Source organism: Protomyctophum bolini, assembly GCF_963924005.1.
Source record: "Protomyctophum bolini genome assembly, chromosome: 15".
Lineage (NCBI taxonomy): Eukaryota > Metazoa > Chordata > Actinopteri > Myctophiformes > Myctophidae > Protomyctophum > Protomyctophum bolini.
In genome coordinates, this window is record NC_137876.1 from 8,091,673 (window position 1) to 8,108,862 (window position 17,190).

Below are 17,190 nucleotides of genomic sequence, written 5' to 3' on the forward strand. Positions count from 1 at the left end.
TCTCTGTTTTTACTCACCACCACTCCACTATATTACAGCACCGGTGGTCACCTCACCACCGGAGCGGTGGTCACCTCACCACCGAAGATCCAGACTATGAATAGGCCTTTAGGCTTCTGAAGTGGTTGTGACATTGATTGCACACTTGTAGAATAGGTTCCTTATTTTGGGAAACTTGGGTGAACTATTGTGTGGTGTGCTTTTGCCTGTGTCTGTAATTGCTGCAATTGCCCTTGTCTATAAGTTGCATGGTTGTCTGCATTTTTGTTTTTGCAAAGAATGTATGTCATAATAGCTGTGACATGGAGGAAATTTGCAGAGGTGCATGTTTAGGTGTATAAAGTGTGTGTGACATTGCTTGCACATCTCCAGGATAGGTTGATGTTGGTAATTGTCTTTAGGTTGCAGGCATGTCTACATTTGTTTGCAAAGAATGTTTGTCATAATAGGTCTTACATGGAGCCGATTTGCTCACATGCATGTTTAGGTGTCTAAAGTGGTTTTGACAATTATTGCACAGCTGTAGAATAGGTTCATTGTGTTCGGATTGGCATTGCTGTAATTGCCGTTGTCTATAAGTTGCATGCTTGTCTGCTTTTTTTTTCAAAGAATGTATGTAATAGTAGCTCTGACACGAAGGCGATTTGCTCAGGTGCTTGTTTAGGTGTAAAAAGCGTTTGTGACATCGCTTGCACACCTCTCGACTAGATTGATGTTGGGAAACTATTGGGACATCTATTGTGTGTTGTGCTTTTGTCTGTAATAGCCGTTTAGAAGTTGTCACCTGTTGACATTCACTAGATCGAACCAAACTTCCATAATGGTGGCCATTGTAAGCTAGGACCAGTGGAGTGTTGATGACTGGAACATTAGATCGATCTAATGCATTAGCATACATAACATTTATTGGCAAAGAATGTATGTCATAGTGACTCTGACACGGAGGCGATTTGCTCAGGTGCTTGTTTAGGTGTAAAAAGCATTTGTGACATCGCTTGCACACCTCTCGACTAGATTGATATTGGGAAACTATTGGGACATCTATTGTGTGTTGTGCTTTTTCCTGTGTCTGTAATTGCCGTTTAGAAGTTGTCACCTGTTGACATTCACTAGATCGAACCAAACTTCCATAATGGTGGCCATTGTAAACTAGGACCAGTGGAATGTTAGATGGATCTAAGGCATTAGCATAAATAACATTTATTGGCCCATTTGCACTGGCATCTTGCATTTGCCAAGGTGTGTTGATAAGCAAGATGTTTTTTTGAATGGAATTGGCACAATTAAGATGACTGTAAGATCTCGGTTCCTCTGCGTCTCCTTGTCTCTTCCTAGTTATAGAGCTGGTGTTTGAAGCCGACTGACCTCCGCTGGTCTCATCCCCATCATCACTGTCTTCAGCGAGTTCAGTGTCAGATTGAAGTTCAACTTCAGATTCAGACTCTGCTTCAAGTTCAACTTCAATTTCAACTTCATCCCTATCTTCAATTTTCACTGGTAGTGATGTCAACATTGATCCAGCAGGCTCATCTGGTCTTTTTAGTAGCTCCTCATCTTCCTCTTTAATGTGTGGAGGCTCTAGTTCCTCCTGGAGCAGACGGTGGCTTCGCTCCTGTTTAGGGGAAACCTGCTCTTCACACACAACCATGTGCAGGATGTCTAGGAGCAGAAAGAAAAACGCTCACAATAATGGTATTGCAGAGATTTAAATTCATCATGAAATCGTCCTCCGTCATACACCAGGATGAATTGGCTTTTGTTGAGCTTCAAATTCAGCACCAATTAAACCCTCTATAGTTGATCAAAACAGACCTGTAAAGAGCGCTCTTATTTCAGTCTACACAAATCAATTAGGCGTTATTTAGCGGACATTCCCCCCAGTCTAACTTCCGTGTTCAAACTGTACATGTACAAACATGTACAAACATGTACAAACTGAGCTATTAACTACTAAGATTGAGCCATTACAGTTACTAAGTACAGGTTATTATTGGAAGTTCTGGAAAATGAAGTTCTGAAAAACAGGAAACAGTCTAAACTCTTAACACTTTCGGGGCCTTAGATTAATCTATCCATCCTATCTAGGCTGCCAGGATTGATCTATTACCTTTGGAGCATACGCTGAAGTATTTGCAGCTTTGATTGACGAAAATCCGGTGGAAAATAGTCCCATGGTTTGTTGTTGAAGAGAAAAACATACCGCCATTACGACGCAAAACGAAAACAGCCTGCACAGCGTGTCGTAGTCCAAACAAACCCCGTTCACTTGCATTGAACTCATTTTCCCAGAAGCCCTAGCAGCCCAGAGCATGGCTTGATTACCGGTTTTAACGCGACGGCCTCGTCACCAGGTCCGTGTAAAATCCGCTCTTTTTTATTATTAAAAAACGGCGAATTAAACAATTAAACAAATAGGGGGTTTAGCGTATTACACAGCACCGACACATTACATAGCAGGGAACACGGGTTACGCAGTAGAACTGTTAATTAGCTGTCAGGGATAGATTATTTGGCCTAAAGCCACTCTGTAGAAACAATTATGGTAATGAGAATAAACCATGTTAAAACAAATATAGTCTATAGTGAAAATTAGATATTGTGGCAGCCCTTCAACAGAACAAAGAAAATAGTGAAAGAGAGAGGGCACATGAAATGTACCGAGGTGTGCGTGGTCTTCAGGTTCCTCCTGTTTAATAGAAATGTCCCTGGAAGAGTCTGGCGAATTCATCTTCACCTGCAGTCTGGACTCCACACACTGGGCTGAAATGATGCGAATAATGACTTTGAGACATTGTGGTATCAACAAGAATAACGATAATAGGCAAAATGGCCGAAGCACAACTCTCCAACATATGAATCTTGGGTTCAAAGATATTAGTTAAAAACAATCACTTAATTTAAGATTACACAAGGAACGAAATACAAATAGGGGGTCCATATAACTGCTACACACATGCAAATGTGTGTAGCAGGTATATAAGACATATTGGATCCATTCCACCAAAGATCCTTCACATGCTAATATTTACTTTGGTAGATTTCGGTTATAATGTTGTTTAAGAGTATTAAAACAATATAAACTGTGAAATGAGTGTATAACTGTATAATGTATGACTGTATTAATGCAACTCTTGATATTGCTTTAGCAAAAAAAAACATCCTTGTGAATTGGGTAGAAGCAGTCTATGCTTCATTGCCCTTTTCCCCATTACATACTGGTGTGCTGCAGAGACCTGTGTGTTCTAATGTATTTTGTGTTCATTTCGTCAAGGTACATTTCTGTTTTTCTGTTGCTCCCATGATTTATAGTGTTTATTTTACTGTTCCATTTACTTTTCTATAAAATATTAATTAGCTGGTGGTGTATTATTTAAGTATTTGTATATTGTGGTATTGTGAACTATTGTAACATATTGTATCTGGATATTCTGTAAGGCTTGCTAGCCACTGACTGTCTGAGTTGTTACATGGCAGACTGCAGGGATACTGGTGTGGTGCAGACGACCTGTGTGTTCTAATGCTGATGCATTTTATGTTTATTTTGTCCAGTGTCCAGAAATAAATACGCCACCAGTTTCGGCTAAACCCCTTGTCCATCAAAGCACAACACAGCGAAGCGAGGGTCTGCTAAGAAGTAGGCCCAGACCAGCTACATGTGCACAACAAGAAAGCTGTATACATGGGAGTGCAGAATGCTTTAAAAAGTGCACACTTGACAGGATATCCTATTTACCTCTCATATCTATTTTATCTCATTCCACACTGTAAAGCAAAATTAATTAATTCCACTGCCAAATTATAGCGCAGCTAACAACTGTATTGATTGGCACATGGAAGTACCCTTCAATAGTTCAATATCCATTTGTTTGCTGTCCTTGCTGTGTTTGTTGTTGAATGTTATTATGTTATCTATGCTGCTGCATTATCTGAAGGAAGTCAAACTAAAATAACTTGTACTCTTATGTACCTGTACACTAGAAGATGTAACAATAAAGTACAACTTTGAACCTTGAATACAAGGTATGCAGCAATGCAAATAGGAATAAACACAAGAAAGCACTATGGCTTGTTTCCATCGGCATCCTTTGTACTCCATTCTTATTATTGTATGTGTATGTGACAATAAACACCTTGAAGCTATAAAATGGGAAGAAGAGAGCAGGTGAAACTTACAGAGGTCTGGCTGTTTCACTGAACTGGGTCTGGCTGGGTCTGGAGAGTTCATCTACAGAGGTCTGGCTGTTTCACTGAACTGGGTCTGGCTGGGAATTACACCTGCAATGGAATTAATTAATTAATTAATTAAAAAGAGAGACTCAACAGCTTCAAACAATAACAGACAACATTCATAGTATTTTTGTAATTTGTTTTTTACAATCCTGAATACAATCTTGAATGTTATCTGTAACAGGGGCCAGCAACTGGCCCCTGTTACAGATAACATGCAGATAACATGCGAGTGCTGCAAAAGATGTTGCCCCTTTTGCAGCACTCACATGAGGGCACCAAGCAAGCTACAGAACGTACAAATGGCACCCGCTTCCTCCCGAGAGGAGGGGAGGAAGAGACTCAGATTCAACGGCAAGTGATTCTTCTTCTAAGTGTTGGAGTTTGGAAGCACTCGTTTTTGTTAAGGGGTCGCGCTGCTGCCTCCTGCATTAACTGCAATGTTGGTGAGTTTAACGTTGTTTAATACAAGCAGATCACAAACGCAAATTCGATGAATGGGGAGTCAATGGAGGGTATTGCAACTCTAGAGTTGCAAATTGCGGCTAGAAGCAAACCACAGTCCTAGAGAGTACAGTACAGAAGCCTGTTGTATTGGCTGCTGACCCACCAACTGGAGTGTTGTGGTTATTAAGGGACTTTAAGAAGGTTGGGGACCAGCTGATGACCTCTCTTCCAGGCCAAGGCTTTATCTATTACAGATGGATTATAATCGCATCTTTGATGTATTTACAAACTGTGGAAAATATATTTAATATCTTTGTAAACATCTCACATAATGCATTTTCAGAAAACTCACATTGTATCCTCAATTATTTAATGAGTTGTGCGAATTAAAGTAAGGGGGGGGGGGTCTAATGTTCGAGTTTTCTTTTTTAGGATAACACTGTTCAGGTTCATAACTGATCCATAGAGAGGTGATCTGTGCGCTGCGCCAACATAGGTGCGATGTAAAAAGTAATTGCTAAGTAAAGTGAATGGGAAAGTCATTGATTGATTGAAGTTTGCAGAATTACAGTACATTTCCAGCACAAACTCAATACAAAGACTGTTAACTGTGAGTGGACGACCCAATTAAGCCTTACACTTGTTTACAACAGGGTCCACATTGTTCAATTCATCAAAACATTTAGAGACAAACAAATAGACACTTCTATGTAGTTAAAGAACAGAACAGGAATTCATCATAGTAACTGATAGTCTGCTCAGCTCGCGTTACTCTTTTTACCTGCTTTTTACTAGACCACTAACTTTACAAAGATGCGCATATTAAACATCGGGACAGTTTATGGCTGCTCCAACAGTAGTGGAAAACTTTGGAGAGAAACGGAACGCTCGTGAAGTAAGAGCGTCATGTGAACCATGCAGCTACGTAGCCCCTCTCGGAACCCTCTGAAAGCTTTTATGATTGGTGTCAGACCACATTGTTCAATTCATCAAAACATTTAGAGACAAACAAATAGACACTTCTATGTAGTTAAAGAACAGAACAGGAATTCATCATAGTAACTGATAGTCTGCTCAGCTCGCGTTACTCTTTTTACCTGCTTTTTACTAGACCACTAACTTTACAAAGATGCGCATATTAAACATCGGGACAGTTTATGGCTGCTCCAACAGTAGTGGAACACTTTGGAGAGAAACGGAACGCTCGTGAAGTAAGAGCGTCATGTGAACCATGCAGCTACGTACGGTACGGTACGCCACTTCACTCAAACAGAACAGTACAGAATACAAATAGAACATAAAGTTAAAAGCTAATACTCACAGTCTTCTCACGAATCTCACCCCACATTGCCACTAGAGTGAAGCTCTCAAAGCTCTATCTGCAGGTTTCCCTGGCTCTTTGAGTCTTTCAGGTTGAAAATGGTAGACTACTAGACTGTCCCTTCTTGAAGCTTTAGCATTAGCCCACAAAACAGTCGTGGACTGTGTACACTCGTTGTGTTCACGTGCCAGCCGATAGCGTCACTCTTTTTACAGAATGTGTGGAGCGAAGACAACCTCAGCCACAAGTTACTACACAAAGGTTTGTGCTGAAAACTGATATAACACGGTTCATTCTCTTTTAGGTGAATATATGTGGCTGTGGCCTAGCTGTTATTTTCCTACAGCAGCTGCTATGTCACTTCCGTCAAGTTCCGTGAACATTTTACTCAGCACCGGAAACGGTCCTCGTGAAAGACCGCCCCTCTCATTCATTAATTCATCCATAAACAAAGCCTTGTATCTATGGCTGCATTGGCTGGCATGATGATTTATGATTTATGTTTATAGCGGCTCCCTTGTATGCCTGCCCTGACCGCTGACCACGTACTGACCAGCCATGGCTACAAAACGCAAAGTAGATGTGATGATCCCCGCAGAGGAAAGCGACCAGCTCCTTATTCGACCACTGTGAGTTATCTTTATAGATTTCAGTTTAGTAGGCTTGATTTCAAATTTGCACGAAATGTTTAATTTGAGTTGTTTTTAATTAACCGATGTAACCCTTCTCAGATTGACCCCGGTGGACTGAATGTGCTGACTGGGCGGAGTTATTTGCGGTGGTGGTGCTGAAATTTGCTCGGTTCTCGCATGCGTAATTAATGTGTAAGCAATCTAATTTGTCCCCTACAGGGGTGCTGGTCAGGAGGTTGGCAGGTCATGCATCATCCTGGAGTTCAAAGGGAGGAAGATCATGGTAGGTACTATAGGTTCACTGCTTATCTGGCTCTATGTGCTGCCTGCCAGCTACTGTAGTGTTGCCTATATACAATTAACAATTCACTATGCAGAGAGAGAGATTATGCTTCTGTGATGGGAACTTGAGGCTCAAGCACTTCCACTATTGTGCGTTCTCTACGTGTGTGTGTGTGTGTGTGTGTGTGTGTGTGTGCATGCACGAGCAGCTGGACTGTGGCATCCACCCTGGCCTGGAAGGAATGGATGCTCTCCCATACATTGACTTGATTGACCCAGCTGAGATAGACCTGCTGTTGATCAGCCAGTGAGTTCCTTAATTTATTCAACATTTATTCGACATGTTTCGGCTTCTTGTCTCCTCCTAGCATGCACTTTCCCTTTTATATTTTGTTTTAGTTTGCATTGTTTTAATACAGTGCTAAATAAATCAAATCAAATATAAGCTCAACATGTGTCACTTTGCGCAGCGTTTCAAGGGTGTATATCTGCTACCTTTCATACTGCTATTTTTGTGTGACGCTGTACTACAGCGTCGCGGCTGTAGTATGATCAATTAGGGCATTATTAAAAGAAAACAATGGAGATAAGATGTTTCTGCCCGATAGCAACGATATTTTGCTTTTTTACTGAAAGAGTGCAGTGTTTACATGTTTTATTTAAACATGCGTCTCCTTCCATCAGCTTCCATCTGGACCACTGTGGAGCCTTGCCGTGGTTCCTCCAGAAGACCAGCTTCAAAGGCAGGACCTTCATGACCCACGCCACCAAGGCCATCTACCGCTGGCTGCTGTCCGACTACGTCAAAGTCAGGTTGGGAACCCTTTACTGTTGTTTGTTGTAATAGTGTCATAATGCAATTTTTCTTTGAGGGGCCCCTCCTATATACAGGTTTAATGTTGGTTTTTAGTTCAATGTTTGTTTTAAAAACGCCATTGACAATGAAGGGTAAAATTTACATCATCTTGTCCCTAACACAAACATTAAATGCCATTAACAATAAATAATTTAATTTAGTTTGTTTTGTCACCGTTTGTTTAACATCACCATTACATCACCTAATCATAGCAACATGAGTTAGTCTTTAATATATTAGCGACCCAAACTTCACACGTTGTGATTTTTATTTGTTTATATCAATGAATTTTGTTGCACAATGGTGTCGAGCAACAATAGCAGAAATAGCGGATCTATAAGCTCACAATGTGTTTTATAGATTGTCTATTTTCACTTATTTATCACATTTCTGTAAAGTGTTTGACACTTGTTTCTTAGAATGACATGCCCAAAATAAGGATGGCTTATTAATCGATTACTTTATTAAATGATCGGTTATCGATTAGTTTGATTAACTGTTGTACCTCTAATATATACTGTATACAGAATATCACCTATGATCATTCTCTCATCTTCTCCTTGTACAGCAACATCTCAGCAGATGACATGCTGTACACGGAGACGGACCTGGAGGAGAGCATGGATAAGATTGAGACCATCAACTTCCATGAGGTCAAGGAGGTGGCTGGTATCAAGTTCTGGTGCTACCATGCCGGTCACGTCCTGGGAGCTGCCATGTTCATGATTGAGATAGCTGGAGTCAAGGTGATCGGAGATTGTTTTATTTATGTGAAATATATTATTCTGCTTCTTATATATTTCTACTTCAAATGTTGGCTGTTGGCCCACTGTGTATAGTAGGCCTAATGTCTGTTTTATACATTATCTGTAATTTTCTTGCATCTGTTGTGCATTACTGACATGTGTAGCGGTGTGAACTTTGCCTGTGTTGTGTGTTCTGTGTCTCAAGGTTGAGAATAACGTAATACAGGTATTGCAAGTGGAATCACCTTTTCTCTGTTACACATTCAGTAATACAGGTTACATTTGTTCCTCCATAGCTGCTGTACACTGGGGACTTCTCTCGACAGGAAGACAGGCATTTGATGGCAGCAGAGATCCCGAGTGTCAAACCTGATATCCTCATCATAGTACGTCGCGTTAATTTAGCAAACAATATATAACGAGAAAATGTGCTCAGTAGAGCACAGACCTCTGGCAAGGTTTGTCTTGAAGTTGTAAGGTTTTTCCTGGGCCCATTAGAAACCTTTAGTCAAAGTATTGTGGTTTGGCTAACTTAAAGTAAGTAATTATCTACATTGTTGCTCGCCACGCTCCCTCTCGGTCTCGGTCATTCAGCATGAAATGTTAATCAGTTCTTCCTTGGCCCAGGACCAACCTTTACATTACTGTAAATCCATTCCAACTGTTCAAGATATCCTCAGTTGGACAGATTGGTATTATACTTGATCATACTTGGAGGATTCTTTTTCTCCAAAAAGGTAACCAGAAAGTGTTAAAAGTATGTTTTATGAGGCCACACCCACCAGTTCATTAAGTATACCTGACCCACCTGAACTGAAGACGCACCCACAGCTGTTGTGTATGTTAAAGGGGAAGGGGTTAGGGGAGGGGATGATATTGTGATGTCACTAACGTGGTGGAATTTCGATTGGCCGTTTTGACTCAAAGGCTTTCAGCTTTCAGGAAGAAACCAGAAATACACAGGGAAGACATATATGTTAATATTCTAGCCACACTTATTAGAGCAATGTTAACTCCATAGACACATACAAAACAGAAAAAAGTACAAAAATCACAGCACTCCATCTTTAAAAGTTACAAATAGTGTTTGGTTTGATTGATCTTTTTTCAGGTGATTATAATGTAGTTATTTATTAGTTTTTGTTTTTCAGGAGTCCACCTATGGTACCCACATCCACGAGAAGAGGGAGGAGCGTGAGGCCCGTTTCTGTAACACCGTCCATGACATTGTCAATAGAGAGGGACGCTGTTTAATCCCGGTGTTTGCTTTGGGCAGAGCTCAGGAGCTGCTGCTCATCCTAGGTGAGATATTCCTCTGGAGGATACCCACATCACTAGGATTGGAGGACAATGCCATCCGATGTCTTATATGTCCTGTTATTGAATGGCAACTGTATTGTAACTATTGACAAACATAGCATGCCATTCTGTGCACATAGTGACCACGTGACCATGTGTTTTTCTTTACCTTTTTTTTGTTTTGTCAAAATAATAAAAAAAAAAAAAATCCTATGCTGATACAGTGTTTTTGTAAAGCATTGCACCACACTTATTTAACCACAGTAAACTCTACAAGCTCATCAACGCATTACAACCCTACTTACGCTAGGGTTCAAGTGGTTAAAGGTTTATGCACGTATATACTCATAAAGGAAGGGTTCTTCTTTTCCTCTGTAGATGAGTACTGGCAGAACCACCCAGAGCTCCATGACATCCCAATCTACTACGCCTCGTCCCTGGCCAAGAAGTGCATGGCTGTGTACCAGACCTACGTCAACGCCATGAATGACAAGATCCGCAAAGCCATCAACATCAACAACCCCTTCGTTTTCAAGCACATCAGCAACCTCAAGGTACTGTAGGGACAACCCACTGATCACCTTCGCGTCTGAGAAAATGGCCACGCCCCCTCCAAGTAAAGTACAGTTTTAGACTGTGACGGAGGGGTGCCGTCTCAAGCTAACTTGAGCCACGACGACACTACTGGCTGTGTCGAACATTGAAGTTCGCTTAGCCGGCTTCAGCCCCGTTCGAGTTGCGACCCGATATGGACAGAATAGTGAATCATGTTCTGGCGAAATCGTTTTCCCCATAGAGTTAGGTTTGACCCGACTGCCCCCACTCAAAGTGGCTACTGGCCAATCACAGCGCCTCTTGCACCAGTGCACTGGCCAACCACAGCGTGTAAAGTAAAAAAGCACCGTCACTGACTGCACCATTCCAGCCTATCAAAGTGGGCAGGTTCGGGGCGTCAGGCCAAGTAGTAGCCTGTTTGTTTTGGGAAGTCTGGGGCCTTGTTTTAAGAGCCTGTGACGTGCTGCGACAGTCCGACAGAAGTTTTCATGTAATGCAGCTAAGACTACGGTGATTACTAGTATTATTGCCATCACCTGGGTTGATCATTATTCCCGACATTAAGCTGTGTATGTGTTCAACAACACAGCCATGCAAAATAACATTGACAGCTATGAGATGACGCAACGTTTGCTAAACTATTTGGATTGGCATTGAACAATTGCTTTTGGGGTGGGGTTTAACGAAGAGCTATTTGACCATTTGACCAAGGACCCCCAGGTGTCTATACTTGGTCCCCTCCTTTTTTATTTTTCCTGCCACATCAAATAGTCTTTACCAAAAGCAGCAGATCTGCAAGCTCACATGCAGATTGTCATTGTAGATCTACTATTTTCGCTGAATGTTCAGCTATTATGATGACATACAGAAAAGGGATGCTATGGTTCATCTGGTTATCAAGTAATCAACGTTACTTACAAATCTTCCTCCACTGGCGTGTCATTTTCCAGAGCATGGATCACTTCGACGACATCGGGCCCAGCGTGGTCATGGCGTCTCCAGGTATGATGCAGAGTGGGCTGTCCAGGGAGCTGTTTGAGAGCTGGTGCACCGACAAGAGGAACGGAGTCATCATCGCCGGCTACTGCGTGGAGGGGACACTAGCCAAGGTCAGAACGTCAGTAGAACAGGTTAACCCATTTAGACCCGAAGACGCATCTGTGTGTCACCTTAGCTTTTAGTTTGAACCACTTTAACCATTATTTTAAACTTTAGCCGTTCAAAAATAGCACGCTCATACGTGCTTGTAGATCTGAGGAATCGTGCAAAATAGAGAAAATAGCTAATTTAAATATACAGTATATATTGTAAATGTTGCACTTTTTCCAGCATATCATGTCTGAGCCAGAGGAGATCACCACCATGTCTGGTCAGAAGCTGCAGCTGAAGATGTCAGTAGATTACATCTCCTTCTCTGCCCACACGGACTACCAGCAGACCAGCGAATTCATCAGGGCACTCAAACCTCCTCACGTGGTACAGTAGGACAACCTGAACCTGAATGTGTCACTCTCTGTCATTCATTTCTCTCCAAGGCGGTGTACAACGTGCTTGTAAGGTACCTAATGTAGGATTTATGTAGTCATATATCCAGATATTATCCACAGTTTCCCTGAATTCCTTCTTCTTCTTTTCCCCTTTTTTTTAACAATATTTAATTGACAGGTATGAGAAGTAAAATGCAGTTAGTTTAGTTGTCTTGGTCTCCTGCCACATGAACACAATGTCTCCAGCTTCCATAATGCCTCCTTAAAAGGCTTAGAAAACAGTAAGAGAGGGATGAATCTGTTCCCTAAACATATGAACTGTGTGAATTTGTTCAAGGCCATTAGATAAGATTGTTGCACCTCCTTCCAACTCCTTGCCATGCTGTCTCTGGTCTCTCTCTCTCTCTCTGTCCTAAGGGGGTGGAACCTAAAAATTACTATATAACTTTATGTAGCACAATTTTGTCTTTTATGCTGTTTGGATATCTGCTCTGTGCACTTGGTACACAGCATCACGTGTACATTTCACAACGACAGTTCTTTATTTCTCATGTTATAGTGTTCCGAAAAATAGCCACATCAGATGTTCTAAGCGTCATGCGTTATCCTTGGTGCTCAGATCCTGGTCCACGGTGAGCAGAACGAGATGGCTCGTCTGAAGGCCGCTCTCATCCGGGAGTACGAAGACAACGACCAAGTCCACATCGAGGTCCACAACCCCCGCAACACTGAGGCCGTCACCCTCAACTTCAGAGGAGAGAAACTGGCCAAGGTAAGGGGCTGTGAAAGTGGCCACGGTAAAGGCTATGACTGAGGCTAGTGGGCCCCCAGATAATTGGTAAATCACTACGATTTTGAATAATAGCATTTATTATAAAGTTAAGTGGTCAGATGTGACCACTTAACGCCGTAGAGATTTTCAAGTGGGCCCTTATCCAGAAAAGGTTGGGAGCCACTCTAATTGAGATGTCTGTCTCTCTTTCCCCCTCAGCAGCACTGTTCATTGTTGTTCCAGCTCTGTTATTTATTTTACTGTAACACCACATCATGTTGATTAAGTGGACCTTTTACATCCTCGTGATGGCCTACTGATTAAAAGCCAAAGGAAGGAGAGGTCTTGAACACTGCCCCTCTTCTCAGGTGATGGGCTCTTTGGCTGACAAGAAGTGCTTCCAAGGCCAGAGGGTGTCTGGCATTCTGGTGAAGAAGAACTTCAACTATCACATCCTCACTCCCTCAGATCTGTCTAGTGAGTAATTTACTTTACTGTATAGCTGACTGCCACAATTATGTACCACTGCATAACCATATCAACATTTCACATTTATGAAATGCCATTTTAAGATTTGCACACCACAGATCTTCAACCTGATTCTGATTCTAGACTGAATGCTTTTGTAATGATATTGTGACCCAAGCGGTGTGTGTTTTGCAGCTTACACTGAGTTGGCGATGAGCACTGTAAAGCAGACACAGGCCATTCCCTTCACTGGACCGTACTCTCTGCTAGTCTGTCATCTGAGGAACCTCGCTGGTGAGCCTGTGGTGTAAAATAAATGACCAAAAAGCACAGATTAATAACAATGTGTTGGTTATGCAATTTTACACATCTCATACATCTCAATGCATTCAGAGCAGTGTCTTATTGTTGGTTTGAACCATGTTGACTGTCACAGGTGACGTGGAGGAGTTGGATGAAACGGAGAAGAAAACAATAAGGGTCTTTAAGAACATCAGTCTAGTCCATGAAGTCGGCATGGTGATGCTGGAGGTGAGAGGACATGAGCTAGCTAGGCTTATAGCACTCAACAGACCGTGTCTTTTTGTTTTATTGGAGATTCCAGGTGCACACGTAGTTTATGTGTTATGAGGTTAGAAAGACATCATGTGTAGAACCCAGGATCACATTCGATAATTGACACAGGGGTGAAAAATGGGTTACAAAATCGTGGGATAAAGATTATATATATTTAAAAAAAAAGACATGACATAAAAAAAGACGAAATACAAAATACAAATGATTAAAATAACTTCTGCTAAGACCAATACAATTCCCCATGCAGCCCATCTCATCTGCTGGATATGAAAGTAGTACAAAATAATGTCTGTCTTACTTCAGAAAAGTGAATAGTAATACTGTTGCATTTGTTAAAGGAGTTCTGTGGTTTCCTCACAATGCAGCCACTGACCCGAGGTCATCAATGTATTGTAACCAGTAACCACTGACACATCATACAATGAAAACAGTCAATCCACAAGGCGTCACAGCTTGTAGACTTGCATTTGTTGCCTGGCAACACTGGCATACAACGCCTTGGCCCTGGCTTTTGGAGCACTTTCACCTATAACGACATGAACCCAAAATAGGGTTGCCAAGGTTTCTAACCCCTAACCCAATCTCTCCCCCTCTCCTCTGCAGTGGATCGCCAACCCTTTGAACGACATGTACGCTGATGCTGTCACCACAGTGGTGCTGGAAGTACAGTCAAACCCCAAGGCTCAGAAAGGTTGGTTTGGACCTCGTATTTGATGGAAATGGATAAGGAGCACTGTTACGTTAGTTGGCTTGTGTGCGTTTTGTCCAATTTGAAACTGTTCACCATTGCAGTATCATTGAAGTGTATGTCTTAGAAAGGAATGGAAGGAATGTTTACTGAATAGGTGGTGATCATGCAGCCATCTTTGTTGGAAATGAACTGCCCATAATACAATGGCACTCAGTTCTGTTGTGTTTAGCTGTATGCAATCAAAAGGACTACCTGTACATCTACAGTATTGATTATTTTCAATTACTTTTTAGTGTTTCTTTTATATGAAAGTGAAATATCCCTTTAATAGTTATTTTATACTTTGCCGCGCAACAATGTCTTTCAAAAATGGTTAAAATAGCAGATCTCACAACATGAGCATGTTGCGATGCACAAACACATCATGATGCCATGTTTTGTGAACTTGTCTTGTAGAGCTGGTAGTTAAACAATCTTTGACATTTCTTTTAAGATTCCTGCCTGACATGCTGTAGGGATAGGATGTATTATTAATTGATCATTTTATAAAATGATCGACTATTGTTTATTTTTTTTATAGTTCAATTAACTGTTTCGTCCTTAATCTAATATGATAGTTATGGAGGCCCAGAGTACCATCATGGACATGGATGTCTACCAGGCCAGACTGGAGGTCATGTTGCAGTTGAGTATCACAAATGACATTGTTATAGAAAATACATGAACAATAATTAGTGTCCAGAAAGACACATATTTAACCCATTCAGGATGGGAACCCCTTTAGGTGTTTTAAGCATTATGTTATACTTTAGCTGCTATGAGCTTGTGGATCTGCTATTCTTTAAAAAATCGTGAAAATGTGTGAAAATCTTTGAATATGTATTCGTTTTGAACTAAAATGTTTGCTTCTGGGGGGTTCCTGGAACAACATATTTTCAGGCGGGGGTCTGCGGCCAAATAGATATCATTCTGGGTCTCCTTCACGGTTTGAGGTTTGAGAACCACCGATATAGAAACATAGGTTTTTCAGAGAACTGTCATGATTTGGAAGACATTTGTAGAATCTGTTGTCAGGTCAAATTGGATATAAATACAACACAGACAGCACACAAACAACCAGAAAACAAACAAAAGCCCAAATGTATACATGCACATAAGTAACATGAACATGCGTCTTCCTTCCTGAACCCCCAGGGACATGTTTGGGGAGGACTGTGTGGATTTCAGCGACGGTAAAAACCTCACCGTGACCGTAGATACGAAGACGGTTCAGATTTGCCTGGAAACGAGAGTAAGAAGCACGATCCCTTACACGAACATAGCCGATCGGGTTGAGTTGTGAACCTGTTGAGTAGATCTGTTATTTCCAGTATAAATGATGACTTATTTGTTGTCAGATTCGCATCATCAGTACTAGCACCATTTGCAACACTGAAGACAAAAGAACAAACACATTATAAGCATTAAACATAACATCACAGTCACATAAATTGTAATACAATGAGGCCTGTCAACATATATATTTGGTCTGGGATTACGCTCCATATTTAATTTCAGGATTGGTCTAACCTTATGAAATCATTTTAACCCTGTACATCCCTTTTAATGGTAACAATTCATATCCACTGTTCAGAACGTGGTTAGTAGTAGAGACAATGCTAGCTGTAATATGTCCCAGACATAACATATTTCTATCAAATGTGGGTCCATAGGCTAATCATAGTGCATCAAACTTGGAGGCATTGAAATTAAAAGGGTTGCACATCACTGCATTAAAGGTAATATTATCTGCACTATGGATGTTAAGTTGTGGATATGCTACTTTTGATTCTTTTGTGATGCTTGTATGATCAAGTAGGGCATTCATTTAAGAAAAAACAAAACAAAATGTAGATAAGAGGTTTTTGACTCGACAGCAACGTCATATAACGACAACTAAAATGACACAGAGGCGTTCCCAGATTGAAAGAACAACATAATATATGTGTAACAGGTCTAAAATGGGTTAGTGGATGTTTCTTACCATCTTCCGTCCTCTGTCCTCCCCGTGCAGACGGTGTGCTGTGAGGATGAAAGCACAGAGGAGGACTCTCTGAGGGAGATGGTGGAGCTGGCCGTACAGCGACTCTACGATGCCCTCAACCCCATCATCTGAACCACGTTTCATTTCAAGGACCACCAGTTTGATATGCATGAGACCATTCGTTTTTTAACTTCTGGAACCCCCAATCCACACGGTAAAATCGTCCTCAGTGTTAAAAGGTACTAAGTGACATGTTTTGGTTAAAACAATTATTTATTGTAACATTTTAAAGCTCTATATTCTGATAGTAATCATTGCTAGTTCTGCACCGTACACATATCCGTCCGATAGACTGGAAGGATTCATTCACAAAAATACGGGGCGTGCCCATTGCAGAAGTTAGTTTGGGGTAAAAAGATGCAAACCATACTGTAGGCAAGGTTTCTATATCATTATAAGGGTTAGTCATGTTTGACACATTTACAAACAAAAATTCATGACTTTTATGTGGCCTTGGTAAGCATTGATTTATCAAGTAACAGTGAGCAAATGGCTCATGAACGTGAAGGATGTAAGGGTAGCAGTATTCATATTCAGTAGTGAAGCTATAGAGTATAGAGCATGTCTAAACTGGACTACAGATATTCACATGGCTTCTTGACAAAGTATTTCATTTCAATTCTGTATTTTATTAATTAGTCACTGCTTTATATGACCCACAGGGTCATATAAAATCAGTACAAAGACAGCATTGTATCACAAAGCCACTGGCAGACATCTACAGCAACAGTAGAAGACTGATATCAAA

The 17,190-nt window shown here is 41.1% G+C and overlaps 2 protein-coding genes across 2 annotated transcripts in view; one reads left to right on the forward strand and one right to left on the reverse strand.

The window, feature by feature from the left end:
* The window catches only part of LOC308330158 (uncharacterized protein), a 30,077-nt gene extending 23,970 nt beyond the window's left edge, over positions 1-6,107 (reverse strand). The window contains exons 1-2 of the mRNA XM_080784887.1: positions 5,996-6,107; positions 4,174-4,275 (exon numbers count right to left, since the gene is read on the reverse strand). Of these exons, the coding sequence (XP_080641013.1) occupies positions 4,174-4,225 (52 nt within the window). The 5' untranslated portion in view covers positions 4,226-4,275; positions 5,996-6,107. The remainder of the gene's footprint in view (positions 1-4,173; positions 4,276-5,995) is intronic.
* Positions 6,108-6,549: 442 nt separating this feature from the next.
* On the forward strand, positions 6,550-16,659 carry LOC308329005 (cleavage and polyadenylation specificity factor subunit 3). Its single transcript, XM_080783150.1, has 18 exons — positions 6,550-6,624; positions 6,847-6,910; positions 7,119-7,216; positions 7,594-7,722; positions 8,334-8,511; positions 8,808-8,897; positions 9,663-9,813; positions 10,189-10,364; positions 11,316-11,474; positions 11,695-11,841; positions 12,472-12,624; positions 12,993-13,101; positions 13,288-13,386; positions 13,529-13,623; positions 14,272-14,359; positions 14,977-15,043; positions 15,554-15,650; positions 16,413-16,659. The coding sequence occupies exons 1-18, from the start codon at positions 6,554-6,556 to the stop codon at positions 16,512-16,514; spliced, it is 2,073 nt and encodes a 690-aa protein (XP_080639276.1). The 5' UTR covers positions 6,550-6,553; the 3' UTR covers positions 16,515-16,659.
* Positions 16,660-17,190: the final 531 nt, after the last annotated feature.

What these genes read in the sequence shown, in the direction of transcription:
- LOC308329005 (XM_080783150.1), top strand. Translation starts at nt 6,554, where the DNA reads ATGGCTACAAAACGCAAAGTAGATGTGATGATCCCCGCAGAGGAAAGC. An exon ending in TCGGCATGGTGATGCTGGAG is followed by an intron (nt 13,624 to 14,271) that starts GTGAGAGGACAT and finishes TCTCCTCTGCAG; the next exon opens with TGGATCGCCAACCCTTTGAA. An exon ending in AGATTTGCCTGGAAACGAGA is followed by an intron (nt 15,651 to 16,412) that starts GTAAGAAGCACG and finishes CTCCCCGTGCAG; the next exon opens with ACGGTGTGCTGTGAGGATGA.